At 36.3% G+C, this 19,770-nt stretch overlaps 1 protein-coding gene across 1 annotated transcript in view; it reads right to left on the bottom strand.

Moving 5' to 3' along the window:
- The window catches only part of LYST (lysosomal trafficking regulator), a 160,661-nt gene extending 141,233 nt beyond the window's left edge, over positions 1 to 19,428 (bottom strand). Inside the window, exons 1-4 of the mRNA XM_036828433.1 lie at positions 19,345 to 19,428; positions 15,676 to 15,866; positions 15,353 to 15,551; positions 1,694 to 1,784 (exon numbers count right to left, since the gene is read on the bottom strand). Coding sequence (XP_036684328.1) covers positions 1,694 to 1,784; positions 15,353 to 15,551; positions 15,676 to 15,695 — 310 coding nt within the window. The 5' untranslated portion in view covers positions 15,696 to 15,866; positions 19,345 to 19,428. The remainder of the gene's footprint in view (positions 1 to 1,693; positions 1,785 to 15,352; positions 15,552 to 15,675; positions 15,867 to 19,344) is intronic.
- Between the last annotated feature and the right edge of the window lie 342 nt (positions 19,429 to 19,770).

Here is a 19,770-nt window from a genome sequence, read left to right as displayed (position 1 = left end):
AATTTAGAATACCTTAATATGTTTTAAAACTCAGTTTGCATAGGTGATTACCCTCTTACTTATCATTCACTTTAGGAGTTTATCCTCAGTATATTTTTATTATGGGGCTGATTTCCTTTAGCCTTTTGTTATGTCTCTACTCCCCTTCCTCCCCTTATCACTTCACTTCCTTATCCCGCTCATGTTAAGTACCAGGTGGCACTGGTTCAAAGGATACAAATTGATTCTGAAAACAACATGGAGAACAGTGTTAGGAAAGTAGTGCTGGTATTTAGTGCTACTATTCCTACCACTTTACAAATCTCCTCCGATAATGCCATTAATTAAGACACGGGTATATTATATTCTCAAAACAGTATTTAGTTTATAGCCCTGATATAACTTAGAAACTTTAAGATTTTCTAAAATTATTTTTAAATCATACAGTAGATACCAAATGTTCTCCAAGACTGAGGTTAAAAGAGTTATTCATTCACAATATCTACGGCATGTGCTACGCACTGAACTAGGCACAGGTACAGGCATTCATTCCTGTTTCATCCTCAGTGCCTAGAACCTAGGGCTGCCGTGTGGTCACCACTCAATACCTATCTCTTAGGGAAATGAATAAATTTTCCATACTAATTAAAAAGATAATGAAATTGGTCTTTCCCTTTGCAATAACACGTAATAAGATCTATACGAAAGATATAGTTATAATTCAGAATGAATAAATTTAAAACTCTGTAAATAAAAGACTTGTGCTTTAATTAAGGGAGATTAAAAGGAGTCTGACAAATTCCATGTATGCAAAAGATGCAGGCAATGAAGACAACTTCCCCAAAAGGACACAAATTAGATTTCTTAAGTGATTAACAATTTGTGAATTCTATAAATTAAGAAGAAAACAAGAGCAGAATCAGTGAATCAACAAATAAGTAGGATAACAATATTACAAGAACTTAGGTAACTCCCTAAAAGAGAGCCCCATATCAGAAACACATTAAAAATGCATATATGGCATTAAAATACAATTCAGGAGATTTTTCTTTTTTTTTTTCAACCTGAGATATCCTTAAGCATCTCACAATTCGCATATTCCAGAAGTGGTCAAGGGGGAAAACTGTTAATCCCTCCACTGAAACATTTAAACTAAGTTTCATATACTTAATATGATATGTATACACATATTTTTATTTTTTCTGAATCAGAAATTAAAAGTATGTAGTGACCTTAAGTGTAATAATTCTACCAAGTCCTGAAACAAAATATTACTTCAAATTTATCCTTTAAAAGCAACAGTAGAAAAACTAAACTACAAAAGTCATTGACAGAGTACTGGTAATGGAAAGCAGCCTTTAAAATAAGCAAAGAATCTTTAATTTCTTTCTTCAAACTTTTCCCTCTCCATTTCTCAAATGTTAGGCTACATATCCAGATTTACTCCGTTTGCTAAGTGTTCTGCTTCTTCATCTATTTTCTAATCATCATTACATTCAAGGAATCCCCTAAGAAGGACCATGGTTTCTGTATTATTAGAAGAAATAAAAATGTATTTGCCTAAAGAATTTTTCATATTAAGTATCATACTAATATATACCATTCTGATTTTGAGCCGTATCAACCGTTACAGCAGAAGTAACTTTTCAATGGAACTTTTTTCCCCAGTGGAATTGTGGTAACACAGGTGATATGATAAAGAAAAGAAACATACCTGTTGCCTTTTCTAGTTGAACAGGTATCTTCCATACCAGTGGAAGGAGTGACAGAAGAAGGGTAAGGAGTTCTTCTCTACATGTCAATGCCTGTATTAGAAATAAAAGAATCCTTCATGTTCCAAGGTCATGAAACACATTAATTCCTAATATTCTGTCTTAAATTGAACCAAAAAATCCTTTTTCTTGAGAAGGAAGAATCAAGTTAACCTATTTTAAATCCAATTAAAGCTGCGATACTTTGCAACTTATAAACCCTGCCAATGACAGAAGAATGTAAGAGTATTTGACGGTATTTAGCACATTCTTGCTGATTTTTCCAAAAATAGCTGTTATTACCACCATGCACATTGTAAGAATTCCTTACCTACAAAAAAAAAAATTTGCTAGGTGCAAATGAAAAGTTAAACCCTATTAATTAGCAAACCAATAACATAAGTTACTAGAAAACAAAGTCTTCATGCAGTTAAGTTTAAAACTCAGAGAACACAATTTTAAAAAGAGAAACTGACATTATTAATAAAATAATATACCTAAAGAGAGAAAGACGTATTAGTGAAGGTCATCCAATAAATATTTATAGACTGCACACTAGGTCCACAGCATTTAATGTCTTACCCTTTCTGGAGGATATGGTCCAAGCCCTGCAGAAGGTCCCCTCATTTGGTCCATAGAATACATATACACAAAACAGTTAAAGAACAGAAGGCATGTAGTATGTGTACATACCCAGGTGTGGTACAGGCATTCAGTTTAGGAGTTAAGAAAAAGGAGCAATCATTATCAGTTAGAGGTGTGGAAGTGCTAGACCTGGAAACGTTGGGACATGGGTGGTCAAGGAATTAATGACAAATCAAGTTTAAATTCCTCACATCAATCAGTGGGGAGGGGGTCAGGGTGATACAATCAGATTTGCCACTATATAGAGGATGGAATTGGCAGGGAGGGGAAGGGATTGATCAGTGTCAGAGGCAGGGAAACAATACAGATGAGAGATAATAATGATCTGAAGCCTCGGATAGTAAAATTGAAGAGGAGGAGACATATTTGAGAAACTGTAAGGGAGAACTGAAATGACTTGCAGTTGACTACCTGTCGGGTATAATACTGGGAGAAAAAAAAAAAAAAAGATCAAAAAGAACTTGAAGGTTTCTGGTTTAGGCCACTAGGCAACTGATAATAGTCACCAAGGCAGGAAATTTAGCAGTGGTGTCAGGTTGGGGTAAAGATAATGGATTCACTTTTTAGACATACTGAGTTTGAGATGTCTGTAAGATATCCAAACGGAGAGAGCTTTTTAGTAAACAGCTGGATATACAGATTTGGAGCTTAAGAAAAAGATGTGAAGTAAATAAAAAGACTGGGGAGTCATCAGGGCAGAGGTTAAGGACGTGGGTGAGATTTCCTAGGGAGAGTATGCAGGAGGACAAGAGAATTCTACCCAGAATGGAGCTCTGGAGAACAACATTGAAAGAACTGTGGATGGTGGACCTGAAGAGCAGCCTACAAAGGAGACTGAGAAGTAGCTTCCCCCAAAGAGAAGCAGAACAAGAAACATCAAGGGAAGAGAGCAGTTCAGGGAAGAAAGGTCAACCAGGTCAAGAGTTGTTGTTCTTTAATTGTGTAAGATGATGGCAGGAAAGTATTTAGCAAGTACAGGGTCACTGGTGACCTTAACAAACACAGTTTTAATGGAGTGATGAGGGTGCAGGTCAGATTACAATAGGCTGAAGAGTCGAAGGGAATGAGAAAGCAGAGACATAGATTCAGACTATCACTTTCTAGTGTCCTGGTTATGAAAAGCCTCAAAATTCTGCAAAAGTAAAATTTAAACTCCTTCTCAGGCTTGGAAGACCTTTCATGACACGATTCCTACTGACTTGTCCAGTTGTAGCTCCCATCACCACATCTGACCCCTCCCCACATGTCCAGCTATTAAGGGTTTCCTGAACACCACTGGTCTTTGCAAACGTCTTCCTCACATACACTGCTCTTGCAATTCTCTCACCATCCTCCCGTCTGCCAAATGCCAACTCATTCCTCAGGTCTTAATTCCTCTGTGGGGAGACTTCCTAATCCCCCCTAAGTCAAGTTGGGTTTCACGCCTCTAATTTAGTACAGCAACCAACTTGCTGAACGGTTAATGTCTGAATGCCCGTTTTCCTCTTTCATTCATTCAACAAATACTTATTGAGCCCCTACTATGTGCCAGACGCTTTGGATGTAGTGGTGAACAAGGAAGACGATACTCACATCCTTACAAAGCTGACGCTCTAGCAGGGGAGACAGAAAATAATGGGCACAGATAAGAGAATTTCAGACAGAATGCTGTGCGATGGAGAAAATTAAACAGGAGAGGGATGACAGAGTGATGGAAAGGGGAACATTTAAACTGGCTGGTCAGGATGGGCCACTTGAGCAGCTACTTAACTGATGAGAAGGAAGAATCCATGCAAAGACAGGGAAGCAAAGGGCTCATAGGAAGTATATAAAGGGCTGGGAATGGATTTGACTTTTTCATAGAAGAGCAGGCAGTCCAGTGTGGCTGAAGCATAGCATGGGGGAGGGCGCTAAGAGATAAGCCTGGAAGGTCAGCGAGGTGGACAGTGCCAGATCCAATGTGGCCTTGGGCATCATGTGAAGGAGTTTGGATTTATCTCTAAATACGATGGGAAACTTTTCCAAACATACTTCCCAGGCCTCTCTCAGAGCATGAACTCCAGGGCTCAGGCTCTAGTCCTTAGCAATCACCTCCCTTTTCTGCCACTCAATGCCTAGTACGTAGTCAGATATCCATAAACATTACCTGCATGAATGACTTTGAATTCTGGATGTGAAGTAAAAATTATATCAAAGGGCCCCATTTTTATGTGCTTTACTTCAGAATTAATAAGACTAAAGATGTCTATATAACATTCACACGTATAGCTTGTACTCTGTATGTATCTCAACATTTTTTAAGATGCCAGCAAAAGATACATAGTCTTTAAAAAAAAATGTAAACCAATTTTGGGCAGGTCATTCCTGCAGAGTCCTCCTAAGCTGAGTCTTTATCTTTAGCAGATGAACTAATAACTTTCTAACAGAGCTTGGTGAAACCTCAAGGGTGTGTGAAGAAGTGCTATAGACACACTGTCCTTATAATTCAGCCCTCGTTTCCCCCACAGTACACTGGCAAATCACCACTGCTGTGTGAGCTGGCATTCCTGCCCCTGGCCTCTGCAACACGTGGCCTGGAACTTCTCTTGCTCCTTCCCACTTAGCTCAGGGCTCAATATGCCAAATTAGGCAATACATGACACAAACAGATCCATTCCTTGGCTATTCCTAGACTGTCCAATCTACAGAAATCATACTACTCCTCATTTAATACTTACACTTTTATGTTTCCCCCTGTGCAGGGAAAATGACTGTGTCATACATTTTTAAATTCCCCGTACCAATAATAAACAGTGAAATCACTCTCATCCAGGTAGTAAGAAGCATATTGTAAGTACCTACCAGGTGCCAGGCACCATCCCTTTCACAATTCTGTTGTTTTGACTGGATTTTATATTAACTACGTATCCTAACCATCCAGAAGTAGTGGTGGCAGGATGGGAGAGAAAGGGCAGGTGGGGGGAAAGGTTATTGGGGGGAAAGGTTGAGATCCCAAACCAGAGGTGATGTTTAGGAAGCTACAAAGGCAGGTGGGCACCAGATCAAGGATCTCAGGATGACATGCTAAGGAACATGGAATGAAGTTATTTTAATTGGTATTAATGGTATTACTTTTAATTTTGACATGGTAATTAAATTTAATGTTCCTGACATAGCAGAAATATGTTATTTATTTATTCATTCATTCATTCATTCATTCATTTTGGCCGTGCTGCACAGCATGCAGGATCTTAGTTCCCCAACCAGGAATTGAACCTGCACCCCCTGCAGAGGAAGCACAGAGTCTTAACCACTGGACCACCAGGGAAGTCCCAAGTGCTATTTATTTAAGTCCTTTATTTCTTCTATCAGAATTTTATAATTATTTCTAAAATATGTGTATCTATACATACATATGTGAACATTTCTTCAATAGTACTGTAAACAGAATCTTTTTAAATTTCCTAGCTATATAGCTTTAGCTAAAGGAAACAATATATTTGACTTATATTCCATAACTTTGCTGAACAGTTTTCAGGATGATCTTTCGGATTTTTCTGTACACATCACTTAAAAAATTTTTATTTCTCCATCTTTCTCACATTTAGCTGTCATTACTTTCATACTCCACTTTACTATCAAATGTTTTTAAAACATGATGTCAAACAGAATAGTAATAAAAAGTTATTCTTATATTGGTTCTATTACAAAGCTTCTTATTAAAAATAATTTTGGTTTTTCTATACAAACAGCTCATACAACTCAACAACAAAAAAACAACCCAATCGAAAAATGGGCAGAAGACCTAAACAGACATTTCTCCAAAGAAGACATACAGATGGCCCACAGGCATATGAAAGATGCTCATCATCAGTAATTATTAGAGAAATGCAAATCAAAACTACAATGAGGTACCACCTCACACCAGTCAGAATGGCCATCATCAGAAAATCCACAAATAACAAATGCTGGAGAAGGTGTGGAGAAAAGGGAACCCTCCTGCACTGTTGGTGGGAATGTAAATTGGTGCAGCCACTATGGAAAACAGTATGGAGGTTCGTCAAGAAACTAAAAATAGATGTGCCATGTAATCCAGCAATCCTATTCCTGGGCATATATCCAGATAAAACTATAATTCAAAAAGATACATGCACCCCTATGTTCATAGCAGCACTATTCACAATAGCCAAGACATGGAAACAACCTAAATGCCTATGGACAGATGAATTGATAAAGAAGATGTTGTACATATACATACAACGGAATACTACTCAGCCAAAAAGAATGAAATAATGTCATTTGCAGCAAGATGGATGGACCTAGAGATGATCATACTAAGTGAAGTCAGAAAGGGAAAGACAAATACCACAGGATATCACTTATATGTGGAATCTAAAATAGGACATAAATGAACTTATCTATGAAACAGAAACAGAGTCACAGACATAGAGAACAGACTTGTGGTTGCCAAGGGGGAGAGGGGGTGGGGAAGGGATAGATTGGGAGTTCGGGGTTAGCAGATGCAAACGATTATACATAGAATGGATGAACAACAAGGTCCTACTGTATAGCCCAGGGAACTATATTCAATATCATATGATAAATCATAATGGAAAAGAATATGAAAAGGAATGTATATATGTGTAACTGAATCACTTTGCTGTACAGCAGAAGTTAACACAACATTGTAAATCAACTATACTTCAATAAAATAAATTTTTAAATTTTTTTTGGTTTTTCTACTCTTTATATATGAAACCCTCTATGAATTTATTTTTAGAGTTTATGTCAAGAATAGATGAATTCTGTCAAATGTTATTCTGATGTCTCAGGTTAATTGTATGTACTGTTTCTCCTAATGATGTCAAACATCATGCTAATAGTTTTTCTTGCATTAGACCAGGAGTTGCAAACTCACTTTGTAAAGGGCCAGAATGTAAATATTTTAGGCTTTGTGAGTCATATATGGTCTGTGTTGCATATTCTTGTTTCTTTTAACAATGCTTTAAAAACGCCAAAACTCTTCTTAGCTTGTGTGCTGCTCACAAACAGATCACTGACAGCAGGATTTGGCCTGTAGGCCATAGCTCACCCAACCAGCCCCCGTTCCCTCTCCTCCTCCTCTCCCATCAAAAATGGTTATTAAATGGCTGCAATACTCTTAGTTAAGACTCCAGGAAGACTTAAGGTGGTACCTAGTAGACCCTGTTAGCTAGACAAAAGTACTACTAAGAATCCTGAAGGCGTTGTTCCACACAAGCCTTACATGCCCAAGGTAGAGAGAGGTCTGTATCAAAAACAATTATAGATGTGGCTTTGGGGGCATGGAGTGAACTCCACCAAGGTTCAGAAGAAACTCACAATATTTTTAAAGAAGTTGTATTACTAAAAAATACTAACAGCTTGGACTAAAAGGGGCAGAGACAGATTAAAATGATGAGACTTCTGGGTGCCCACTTTTTTACAGGCAGGAGGCAGAATGAGAAAGCTGAAATTATGGGCTATCTATTCTGGAAAAGAGAGGACATCTCAGAGGGTGGAGCCAAGAGTCCTGGAGAACCAGAGACTAGGGAACCACTCCTAAGGAATAGAAACATATTTCCTGCTTCCAGAGCAAGGTGTGTGATAACGCACGCCTGGCTGCATTTCAGTGGATTAATGGCTGCTATGTGCCTCCTGTCACCTGCTTGTTGAATACAAGTATGTAGCGTGGTTAACTTGTTCCTATCTCATCATTGTGTGCAGGGTGTGCGGGGGGCAGATAACTTGTCTTTTTATTCACAAGCCTCTCAATCAAGAAGAGCTGCAACCAAAGTACTGCACCTGGAAGCCCCGAGTGCATCCGGAAGTGACGCACATCGTGAGCTCATGGACTTCGGGCCTGATGCCACTGTGGAGCATTACTTTGAGAGTTCTGGTAGGGAGGGGGTGTGGGAGGGACGCTAATAATCGTGGCCGGAGGGGAGACTATGGTAGATAAAACGTGGCCACAAGTCATTTCCTCCCATCAAGTGCTGGACTCTATGTTCCCATCTCTTAAACCTGTGCCGGCCTTGTGACTTGCTTTGACCAACAGAATGCGGCAGAAGTGAGATTATGTACTTCCTGCAGCTTCCCCCTCAATCTCTTAGAATGCTTCCACCCATGGAAAGAAGCTCAGACTAGCCTCCTGAAAGATGAGAGGCTGCGTGGGTGAGAACTGAGGCAGCCTGGCCAACGGCCCCATCCGACAGCCCTCAGTCTTCTGCCAACCAACTGCACATTCGGATGTAAGCCCCGCCGACACCACAGGAGCAGAGCCTGTGATCCCAGCTGAGCCTGTCTGAACTGCTCCAGAATCATGAGCAAATAAGTCATTGTTTTATGCCACTAAGTTTTTGGAATGTGGTTTGCTACACAGCAATCAACTGATGTACCCATTGCTCCTATCTAGTAGCCTGGGTGCAAAGGGAGATAATGCAGTGGATTACCTACTGCTGTCCAGTGGCTAACACTTCCACTGCACTCATACTCCCACTCCTCCAATAAGTAGGAACGCCAGCATCCCCTACGCTCCCCCTCATCCCTGCCAGACCAACCATACATAGATAAATCCTGGCATGTGTGTGAACAGAATCTGTAGAACTAGATGTAGTAACTTAAAGTTTATTTTATTATTATTACCTTTACTAAATTTAAAAGTTTGCATTATTCTCCAAGAGAAGCAATTCTTGCTGATAATATTATCAATGACTGACTCGTCCAATCTGAAGAATACTTTTCATTGCCTATTCTCTTACTTAAAAGCCTCCCCAATATTGTGAGAATAAAGTTAAGACTCCTTACTACGGTAGACAAGGCTTGCCATCACATGGTCTATGTCCTCCAGTCTCCCAACTAGCCAACCCCCCACATGCAGCCTTTGCTCTTACCCTACTAGCTGATCTTTCTCCAACCCTCAGTGTGTTTGCATTTGCAGTTCCCTTGGTCTAATGCCACCTCCCCCTTTACACTGCCAATCCCTATTTAGACATGTCAATTTCTCTAAGAAGCATTTCCTGAGGACTCTCTCCTTTACACTCCCCAAATACTTTCACACTGTTTTGTCACCATTAAAAAAATATGTATCTGTCCATCCCTTCAAAAGCTATAAGCTCCCGGTAAAGACAGTCTCTGCTCTTGTATTTCTGCATCTAGCAGAGGTGCTAGCACATAGCAGGTACTTAATGGTCTGCTGAATAAACCAGTGAATGAACTGTGTAGCCACAGTTTTCAAAGTCTGATATTTTCCAATTATACTTATTTTAGGTATTATTATGACAGGCCATTTATATAGTACTATATATTAAAGTGACAATGCTACAGAAATGTAAGAAGAATAAAGTACTCTCTTACACATAAAATAGCTATTTTTTAAATTACATTTTGTCCATAAATGTACAGCCTCTTTCAGTAAAACTTCATATTTTACTCAGCAAAATAAGTAACAACTTTATAGAACATACATAGAATGTGAATAGGTATGGAAATTATACATACTGGAAATTTTTAAAGTATATTTATAACACATGGTTGTGTATATTAGCTCTTTTTTGGTATATTGTATTGGTAATAAATCATGTAATTTTCTACCGATTACATTAGAATTGAGCTATATATACATTCATAATTAGGGTACAGAAGAAATTAGAAACCATTATTATCAAATATTACATGGAAACAAATCATTTTTATGTTGGAAGAGATCTTTTAAGTCATCCAACTAGATGTATTTATGTTACTGATGAGGATACTGAGATCTGGAGCAATTAAGTCACTAAAGCCACCCATCTGGTTGATATTGGTACCAAGATTAAAAAATCAAGGATAATTGTTACTTTTTAGGCTGGGCGGTTTTCAAGTTTACAAGTTTTAAAAAAACTTGTAAAGGTCTCAGTATAGGTCCACTCTATCTTTAACCATTAAAAAGGTTACGTTTTTTCTATTTAAGCAGAGCATTTTTTCCCTAAGAATAAGTAGAGTAACATGTCTGTATATAATAAATTATGACCAAATGGGGTTTATCCCAGGAAGGCAAAGTTGCTTCAACATTTAGAAACCATTAATGTAATTCACCTACATTAATAGGAAGATAATATGATAGTCTGAATAGACAACAGAAAAGGCATTTGACAAAATCCAACATCCATTCAGGATAGAAACTCTCAACAAACTGGAAATAAAAGAGAACTTCCTCATTGTGATAAAAGGCATCTAGGAAAAATCTAGAGCTGACATCAGATTTAATGGTGAGATACTGAACGTTTTTCCCTAAGGTCAACACAAGGCAGGATGTCCACTATCATCACTTCCATCCACCTTTGTACTAGAAGCCAGTGCAAAAGGCAAGAAAATGAAATAAAAGGCATAAAAATTTGAAAAGAAGTGAAACTATCATTACTTACAGATGACGTGATTGTTTACACAGAAAATCCTAAGGAAAACACAGAAAAACTTTAAGATGGATAAATAAATTTAGCAAAAGCATAGGACACAAGGTCAACGTACAAAAATCAACTGTATTTCTATGAGCAGTATACAGAAAAATAAAAATTTTAGATGCCATTTATAATGTCATAAAAAAGAATAAACTATTTAGAATAAATGTACCCCCCAAAATATAAGACCGCTACACTAAAAACTGCAAAATACTGCGGAGAAATTTGAGAAGACTCAAACAGAGATTTATACCATGCTCATGGATTGAGAAACGCAGGATTGTTAAGATGTAAGATGTCAACTCTCTCCAAATTGATTTCTGGATTCAATGACATCACAAGTGAAATCATAGCAGGCACTCTGTAGAAATAATGTTGATTCTAAAATGTATATGGAAATGCAAAGGATCTAGAACGTTCTTCAAACATTCTTGAAAAAGAAGTACAAATTGGAGAACTTACACCATGTAATTTCTAGACTTACTATAAAAGCTATAGTAATCAAGACAGTATGGTATTAGTGAAAGAACAGATGACAGGTAAGGAGTAGAATAGAGAGTCTAGAAATAAACCATAAATATTTGGTCAACGGATTTTTAACCAAGGTGGCAAAGTTTTTCAGTGGGGGAAAGAACAGACTTTTAAGAAGAAATGTTGCTGGAACAACTGGGTAACTATACAGGAGAGAGGGGAAGAAATGAACCGTAACTCCTACCTCACACCATACGCAAATATTAATTCAAAATGGATCACAGACCTAAAAGTAAAAATAATAACAAAAAAGCCCCTAGGGGGAAAAAACATCAGAGAATATCTTTGCAGCTTTGGACTTGCAAGACCAAGATTTCTTAGACAAGATACAAAAAGCACTATTCACACAGGAAAAAAATTTTGCTTTTCGAAAGACATTGTTAAGAAATGAAAAGGTGGGACTTCCCTGGCGGTCCAGTGGTTAAGACCGAGCTTCCACTGCAGGGGGCATGGGTTCCATTCCTAGTCAGGGAACTAAGATCCTGCATGCAGAAAGAAATGAAAAGGCAAGCCACAAAGAAAGTATTTGCAATTTAACAAAGATTTTTATCCAGAATACAAAATAATTACAGCAACTGGATAATAAACGAATAACCTGACTTTAAAAATGGGCACAAAACTTGAACAGACATTCACAAAAGAAGATACACAGATGGCCAATAAGCACATAAAAAATGCTCAACATCATTAGTTGTCAGAGAAATTCGAATTAAAACTGCAGTGAGATACTACTTCATATTCACTTAGAATGGCTAATACTAAAAAGACTGGCAGTGTCAAATATTAGAGAGGATGTAAAACAACTGGAATTCTCATACACTGCTGGTGAGAATGAAAAGTGGTACAACCACTTGGAAAAACAGTTTGGCAATTTCTTATAAAGTTAAATACCTACTGTTTGGCCCAGAAATCATATGCCTAGATATTTACCCAGGAGATGAAAATATATGCACACAAAGACATCTATAAGAATATTCACAGCAGTTTTATTCAAAATAGCCAAATGTAAACAACCCAAAAGGGTAAACAACCCAAAAGGTTAAACAACAGGTGAATAGTTAAAGAAATTATGGTATATCCATACAACAAAATACTAACCAGAAACAAAAAATAGTGAACTACTGATTCAAGCAACATGGATGAATCTCCGAGATACAAGAGTACATACTGCATGATTACATTTACGTGAAGTACTAGAACAAGCAACGCTACACTTAGATGTTAAAAGCCAGAAGAGTGGTTATCTTGCAGTGGGGGAAGGAGAGTGGCTGACTGAAAAGGAGTATGACAAAACTTTCTAGGGTGGTGGAAATGTTCTAACCACCGATCTGGGTAGTGGTTACAGAGGTGTATATATTTGTCAAAACCTATCCAACAATACACTGAACATCTGTGCATTTACTATATGTAAATTACATATCAATAAAAAGTCTGCTTAATTCTGTATATTAAATATCTGTTAATAAAGCAAAAGTATTGCATAGAAGGACAAGGGCTTAAATTGCCTCTTCTCTAGAGTATCCAAGAAGTGTTCCAACTCATGAGAAGCATAGATACAAAAGTTAAAGTTCCATGTGGAATCTAGAAAAATGGTACAGGTGAACCAGTTTGCAAGGCAGAAATAGAGACACAGACGTAAGAGAACAAACGTATGGACACCAAGGGGGGGAAGTGGGGGTGGAATGAACTGGGAGATTGGGATTGACATATATACACTAATATGTATAAAACAGATAACTAATGAGAACCTGCTCTATAGCACAGGGAACTCTACTTCACTTTGCTGTACAGTAGAAACTAACACAACTTTGTAAAACAACTACACCCCAATTTAAAAAAAAAAAAGCTAAAGTTCCTCCTGTACAGCATCTAGTGTTTTGATTCCATTTTAAATGATTAAATCTTATGCAATTAAATTCCCCTTAAAGAGCCAAAAGATCATTCTCCATTTTCTGGTTTAAACAATTAAATCTTCAGAAGTCTCATTTTTAAAATGGCTGTTTATTTTCACTCACTTCTACTTCTACTGTCCCTACTACCATTGCTACAGATATTCCAAAAAGTGAGTGACTGGGGGAAAGAGGGCATTAAAAAATATTACCATAGGAAAAAATGTTGTTGCAATTATGACTTGAATGCGTTCAATCATTTAATAGTACATTAAAAGATATTTCACAACTTAAAAGAGAAAGACAGAAAGTAGATTAATGTTTGCTTAGGGCCAAGGGGGATGGGAGGGATAGGGGAGTGATGGCTAAAAGGCACCAGTTTCTATTTGAGAGGATGAAAATGTCCTAAAATTGACTGTGGTGACAGTTGCACATATGTGTGACTACATTAAAAACCACCAAATTGTACATATGAAATAGGTGAATTCTATGATATGTGGAACTATATCTCAAAAAAGCTGTCATTTAAAAAAAGCCATTGAGATTCTGATTGGGATTGCACTGGCATCTATAGATCAATTTGGAGAAAACAGATATATTTACAATATTAATTTTTCCCAATACATGAAAATTATGTAGTTCTGCCCTTATTTGGGTCTTCTTTAGTTTCTCTCAACAATGTTTTATAGAATTTTATAGAGAAATTTGTACATAATTTATCAGATTTATTCCTGGGTAACTGATATTTCTGATGCTACTTACATAGTATCTTAAAAAAAAAAAGAGAGAAAGCACTGAATTGTCCTAATGTGGGGTAAGAAGATGAATAGAGCATGATATGCATACTAAGTCATAAAAATTTTGAAATAAAAAATCACTACACATGGTCTAACAAATAATTTTTTCTGATTTTAAAATTTATTTATGGAAAAGTCATACAAATATATAAAAATTAAATTACATTTAGTCACATTTGATAAACCACATTCAGAAAAAAGAATAAAATTATATAAACCTATATAATGTTATAAATCAATGCTACCTCAATAAAAATAAATAAAATTTAAAAATACATAAACCTGCAAATATTCTGGAAAAATCCATGACAGGTAGACACCACAGTGAACAAATACATCCTGGTTTATATTTGTTAGGTTCCTTAGCTTACAGTGAAAACACATACTGTTTAATTTTAGTACCTATATTTACCCAATATATGTATTTATTAGCAAAATGCTTTCATGGCAAAGAAATTTTATTTTACAACGGTTAAGTTTACATCTAAAGCCAGTAACATTTAAAGTGTTTAAAGCTGTCCATCATGTTGGTGCTACAGAGCCCTTATTATCCTTTAAATTCAAGTTAACTGAAATATTATTATCTAACTGCATTAATTAGTAGATGGTGAAAGCAGATGGTGGACTTTTCTTTCATAAAGTAAGTATTTGTTTTCTACTAAAATGAAATGGATATAAATCACATCTGGGCTTCAAGTTAACCTTGTTTGAGCTACTTAATGTTTCCAGATCTCAGTCTTTCACCTACCAAAGGAGGTTAGATGAAAACATCTCCATAGTCCCAACTAGCTTTAAAATTCTGTTAATTCTATAATAAGGAAACAGCAAAATACCATATGGTCTTACCATAGTTTAAGCAAACACAGTAGTGTATGAAAAACTAGATGTGTACAAAATGAAAGACTTAGTAATTATTAGTTTACACAAAGGATTCTCTACTTTTTTTACCCCAGAATTGGCAAGTTCCCTAAATATCATTTACACTAAACTTTTCAAAAACATACCTGATACTTACTGAAAGTGCAAATGCATGATGTTTCTGAATCATGATCTTATCTCTACTAATAATCATAGTTATCTCACACTGGAATTAGGATAAAAAGCATAGTATATATGAAACCATTTTAGAAGAAAGGCTATATATAACTGGAAGGTATTTTAGACATTTTGAAAAGTATCCAAATAAATAATATGTTCACAAACGGGGCTACTTTTCCTTGTCTGAGTGATGTGAGATAGAACTTTATCTCAAAGAGACTCTAAGAAATTATGTAACCCAGAAATTACATATCTATAATTAACTAAAATTTACTGATGAAAAAAATGATTTGATATGAAAATGTTACCTGATCAATAATAGAATTTAGCTTGGTAAGTAACAGAAATCCTCGGCCGTGGACGAGGTATTGTCCAAGGGTTGCCATGTGTGTCTCCTCCTCTTCTTCCTCCCTGGCCCCCACTCTCTGGACCACCGCATTGCAAAGCCGGTTGACATCGGTCAGAAATTCACGTGCCAATGAGTTACTGTCAGTGCTCATGACCGAGCTATAAAATAAGTAATACAAAAGAGATTAGAAAAACTAAAAATTATGTTTAAAACTATGTGTTTTTGTTGCTGTTTGTTTTTAACTGAAGACTGACTTTAAATTACTGGGCATTGGTATCTAACCTTATAATCTTTTCAGACATAGTTCCGACCTAGTCAGGGGCTCCTTAAATATTCCTACATGGCAGAAATTAGTCCTGGGTGTAAAATGGCTGGGTGGAACCACGCACGGGTACGTGAAAGCGCCGGGAGAGAAGACACTAGGGAGTGGTGGCAGTTAAGGTAGATGCTGACTTCCTCTCTTAAATGTCTCACTGTAGAATAAAAATAAACACATAACTTATAAAATATTCTTGCTGTACATGTTTTGAAAGATAAATGGATCTTTTAAAAATATAAACTGTTTTTCACTTGATAGAAGCCACAATCACTGACCCACGTCCTCAAACACATGAGGGGTGGGTGGGGAAAAGATTTACCACCAGGTGAATAAAAATACAAGAATTCTAGCAGCTGAAGTTATGGCACTTCATTTCTTGCTACACATCTGAATCAAATAAAGGGCAGTGTGACATTTTAGGATTAAGGAAAACAGTATAGTAAAACAGACAAAAGAGACGCAAAACACAAATGTAAAGAAAAACATGTATAAATCTTCAGAAAAGGAAAAAGCATGAAGAACAAAATCCCCAAAGAATTTCAAAATAGTTTAATCTTAGGATTAAAAGTAATTTTGAGACATCCAGTTACCCTGAGACCCTTGTAACCTGACAGCTTAAATTAAATGAAATGTGTTTTGCAGTCTTCCTTCACCCTTTGGGGGAAGACCTTCCATCGTCCCTGCTGAGAAGGCAGTGGGCCATGTGACTACGTCTACTGCCAAGAGGCACTGCCAGTCTCTGGGCCCGAATCAGCTGACAAACACCTGATTCAGGATCAGCCAACAAATACGATGGCTGCAAGATGTGACTCATATGGTGCAGCCTGCAAAGAGGCCTTGGCCAATCAAGTTTTCTTTCTCTCTCATAGGAATTTGGATTAGGAGCATAGCTGTGCTGGAAAGTCACAGAGAGATGACCTTGTGGTGGTCACTATGAGGTAGCTGAGGCTAACTGAGTGAAAATTAACCAAGAGGATGCAGAGAGAAACAGATAAACATGAAAGGGAGAGACCGAAGAAATTCCTAATACTACTTTGGTTCCTATTCATTCAAGAGTCTGATGGTTTAATTCCTGGATTCCCATCAGAATTCTAGGTATTGTTACAATAACAATCCCCTCTATAATATAACAAGTATCATTATTTTAAATATTGAACATTAGGAAAAGAAAAGTATAAAAAAAGGTACATCGCTCATTATCCCAAAATGCAGCAATAGCCGCTATTATTTATAATATTACTTCTTTATAAGCTTTTGTAAAGTAAAATTGTTCAATAAATCAAATAACCTGATTTATATTCAGTCCATATTCATCCAATTTTATTAATTTATTTCACTTAATCTGTCATTGATTTTAAGATACATAATTATTTAGTGTACCACTACAAAAGAAAAAACACTGCCAATTAAACTATAATACAATGCTTTCTTATCACTTAGAATTTTCCATACAATATCACCTTCTAGACCATCAGGACCATCCACCATGCAACATTTCTTAAGAGTGCTACCCTATTGTTCCGGGGATTTTCTTCCGAAGAGGCTGACATCATTCTGTAAGTTTTGATGCTGGTGGCTTTCTAAACCTTACCAGATGAGGACGGTAGAAAATTTCAGAAAATAACCAGGAAACATTGAAAACTCATCAGATATAGTACAACAATTCATGTTACTCAACTGAAGCGCTGACAATGTGAACAGCTATGACCAAGGTCACCTAATGGGCACGCAAGAACAACTCTTCCACAAGTGCAGCCCTCTGACAGTGTTTCTAAGACACCATCATTTGCAAGGCACACTGCAACTTTAGGAACAATAAAAATGTGAAAAACTGAAAAACTGTGGCAATAATTAGGGCCTATCTTCAAGAAATTAAGATAATGAAAATTAACGTGAATTTTTAGACAATTAATGAGGAAATAATTTCAATCCCACTTCCCAAAAGCACAAGATGCCATGTCAGTAAAAAGTATTATAATATATGCAGAAACATTTTTCCTGATTTAAAAACGTGTATAAAATATGTACACAGTTACATATATCGGGTATTACATATAGATGATCTATTACCTGCTTGTTTCATTTAGATATTTCGGAAATCTTTTCCCATGAGCTCTCTTTTACTCTGTTTAATAGCTGCATGCTTACTCTTTTTAATATATTCCACTGCATGTATATATTACATATAGTTCATATATTTCATTATTAGATGTACTATCACTACGTAGCCAATCTGTCACTGTTGAACATTTAGGTTATTTCTAGTTTCTTATTATCATAAACAAAGCTGCAATAAACATCCTTACAATATTTGCACATTTATCCTATTATTTCCTTGAAGTAGAAATTGCTGTTACTTCATATAATAGGCTTCACACATTTCTGTTAGGTTTATTCCAAGGTGTTTTATAGTTTTTGCCATTATTCTGAATGGGATTTTATTTTCCATTATATTGATACATTCTTACTCGGATAGAAAACTGGTATATAGGAGGCCTATAGGAAGTAGATTTATTCTGAGATATCCAAACTTTACTCATATGTCCAAACTTCTTACTGAACTCTCTTATTGATTTTCTCAGAATTTCCAGATATAAAACCCTATCATCTACAAATAACAAAAATTCTGAATTTTTCTATCCAATATTCACACACTTTCCACCCTTTCAACTGCATTAGTACTAGCAGAACAACACTGGTAGGGGTGATGGGGACACTTTTGCTTTGCACATTAAGAAATACTTATTTCTTCCTATGCATCTAATAGGAATGCTGAATTTACCTATTGCCTTTCAGCCATTCTGAATGTCAACTGAAAAGATGACTGCATGGTAATTTTTAAAGATTTTTTTGGAATATTTCAAATACCCAGAAAAGTGCAAAGAACATATAACATGAGGTTATAGCCAATGCTCAGACCTCAGATCTAGCAAGTATTAACATTATGCTATGTTCCATTCAGTTCCCATGTGTGGGTGTGTCTGTGTGTGTGTGTATGCGTGTAAAGAAATCAAAACTTATAGTACAGGAAAGCCACACTCCACCCACACCTTTTCCATACATATTTTTATAATTTTGATATGTTATAGCCATAAAATATTCAGTATTGTTTTAGTTATTTTTAACACTTTATATAAACAGTATATTATAGGGGGGTGGGATGAATTGGGAGATTGAGATTGATACATATACTCTACTATATATAAAATAGATAACTAAGGAGAACCTACTGTAAAGCACAGGGAACCCTACTCAGTGCTCTGTGGTGACCTAGATGGGAAGGGAATCTCAAAAAGAATGGATATATGTGTATGTATAACTGATTACTTTGCTGTACAGCAGAAACTAACACAACGTTGTGAAGCAACTATACTCCAATAAAAATTAATAATAAATAGTATAATATATGCATCATTTCATAACTTTGCTTTTCCCTTTCGACATTAAGTTCATTCCTTTAAACCATCGTGCAATATGCCATGGTATGAATAAACCACAGTTTACATATCTAGAAAGTTTAGCTGTTTTCACTTTGGGGTTTAAAAATTTAATGTCACATAACTATATAGTTTCAAAGTCTTGGACTGAACCAAGGATTTTGACTGCTAATATATGTTACATTAAATACTTACCAATCTTTCAACACTTCTGTAACATTTAGGGTCTTTATGATTTGAGCTCATGAACTAGACGAAACAAATAATCTTAGAACAAAGCTTGACAAAAAAAAAAAAAAAAAAGGAGAAAGATATTAACAGCAATAGTAAAACAAATATTTTTAACAACTGAAGTTCTGACATAAAAACAAGAGGCTAGTCTTCATATCTGATGTATGAAACAGACAACGATTTTTTTGAATCTCAAGAACACACTAAAAAATGCCTGTAGCTTCAAGAATGGTGTCTTGAGAGATGGAGTCTTGGAACATATTTGATCTGAAAAAGGCAACCTGACTGTAGCTCCCCACGGCTCTTCTCCCAACCCCCAACTTATAACCTCCAGGTAAATCACTACAAAGGAAGGAGAATCAGGCAACATCAGTCTTCTTAACAATGAAA

This window comes from Balaenoptera musculus, chromosome 16 (genome assembly GCF_009873245.2).
Source record: "Balaenoptera musculus isolate JJ_BM4_2016_0621 chromosome 16, mBalMus1.pri.v3, whole genome shotgun sequence".
Classification (NCBI taxonomy): domain Eukaryota; kingdom Metazoa; phylum Chordata; class Mammalia; order Artiodactyla; family Balaenopteridae; genus Balaenoptera; species Balaenoptera musculus.
Note: the sequence above shows the minus strand (reverse complement) of the source record. Positions and strands in the feature narration are given on the sequence as shown.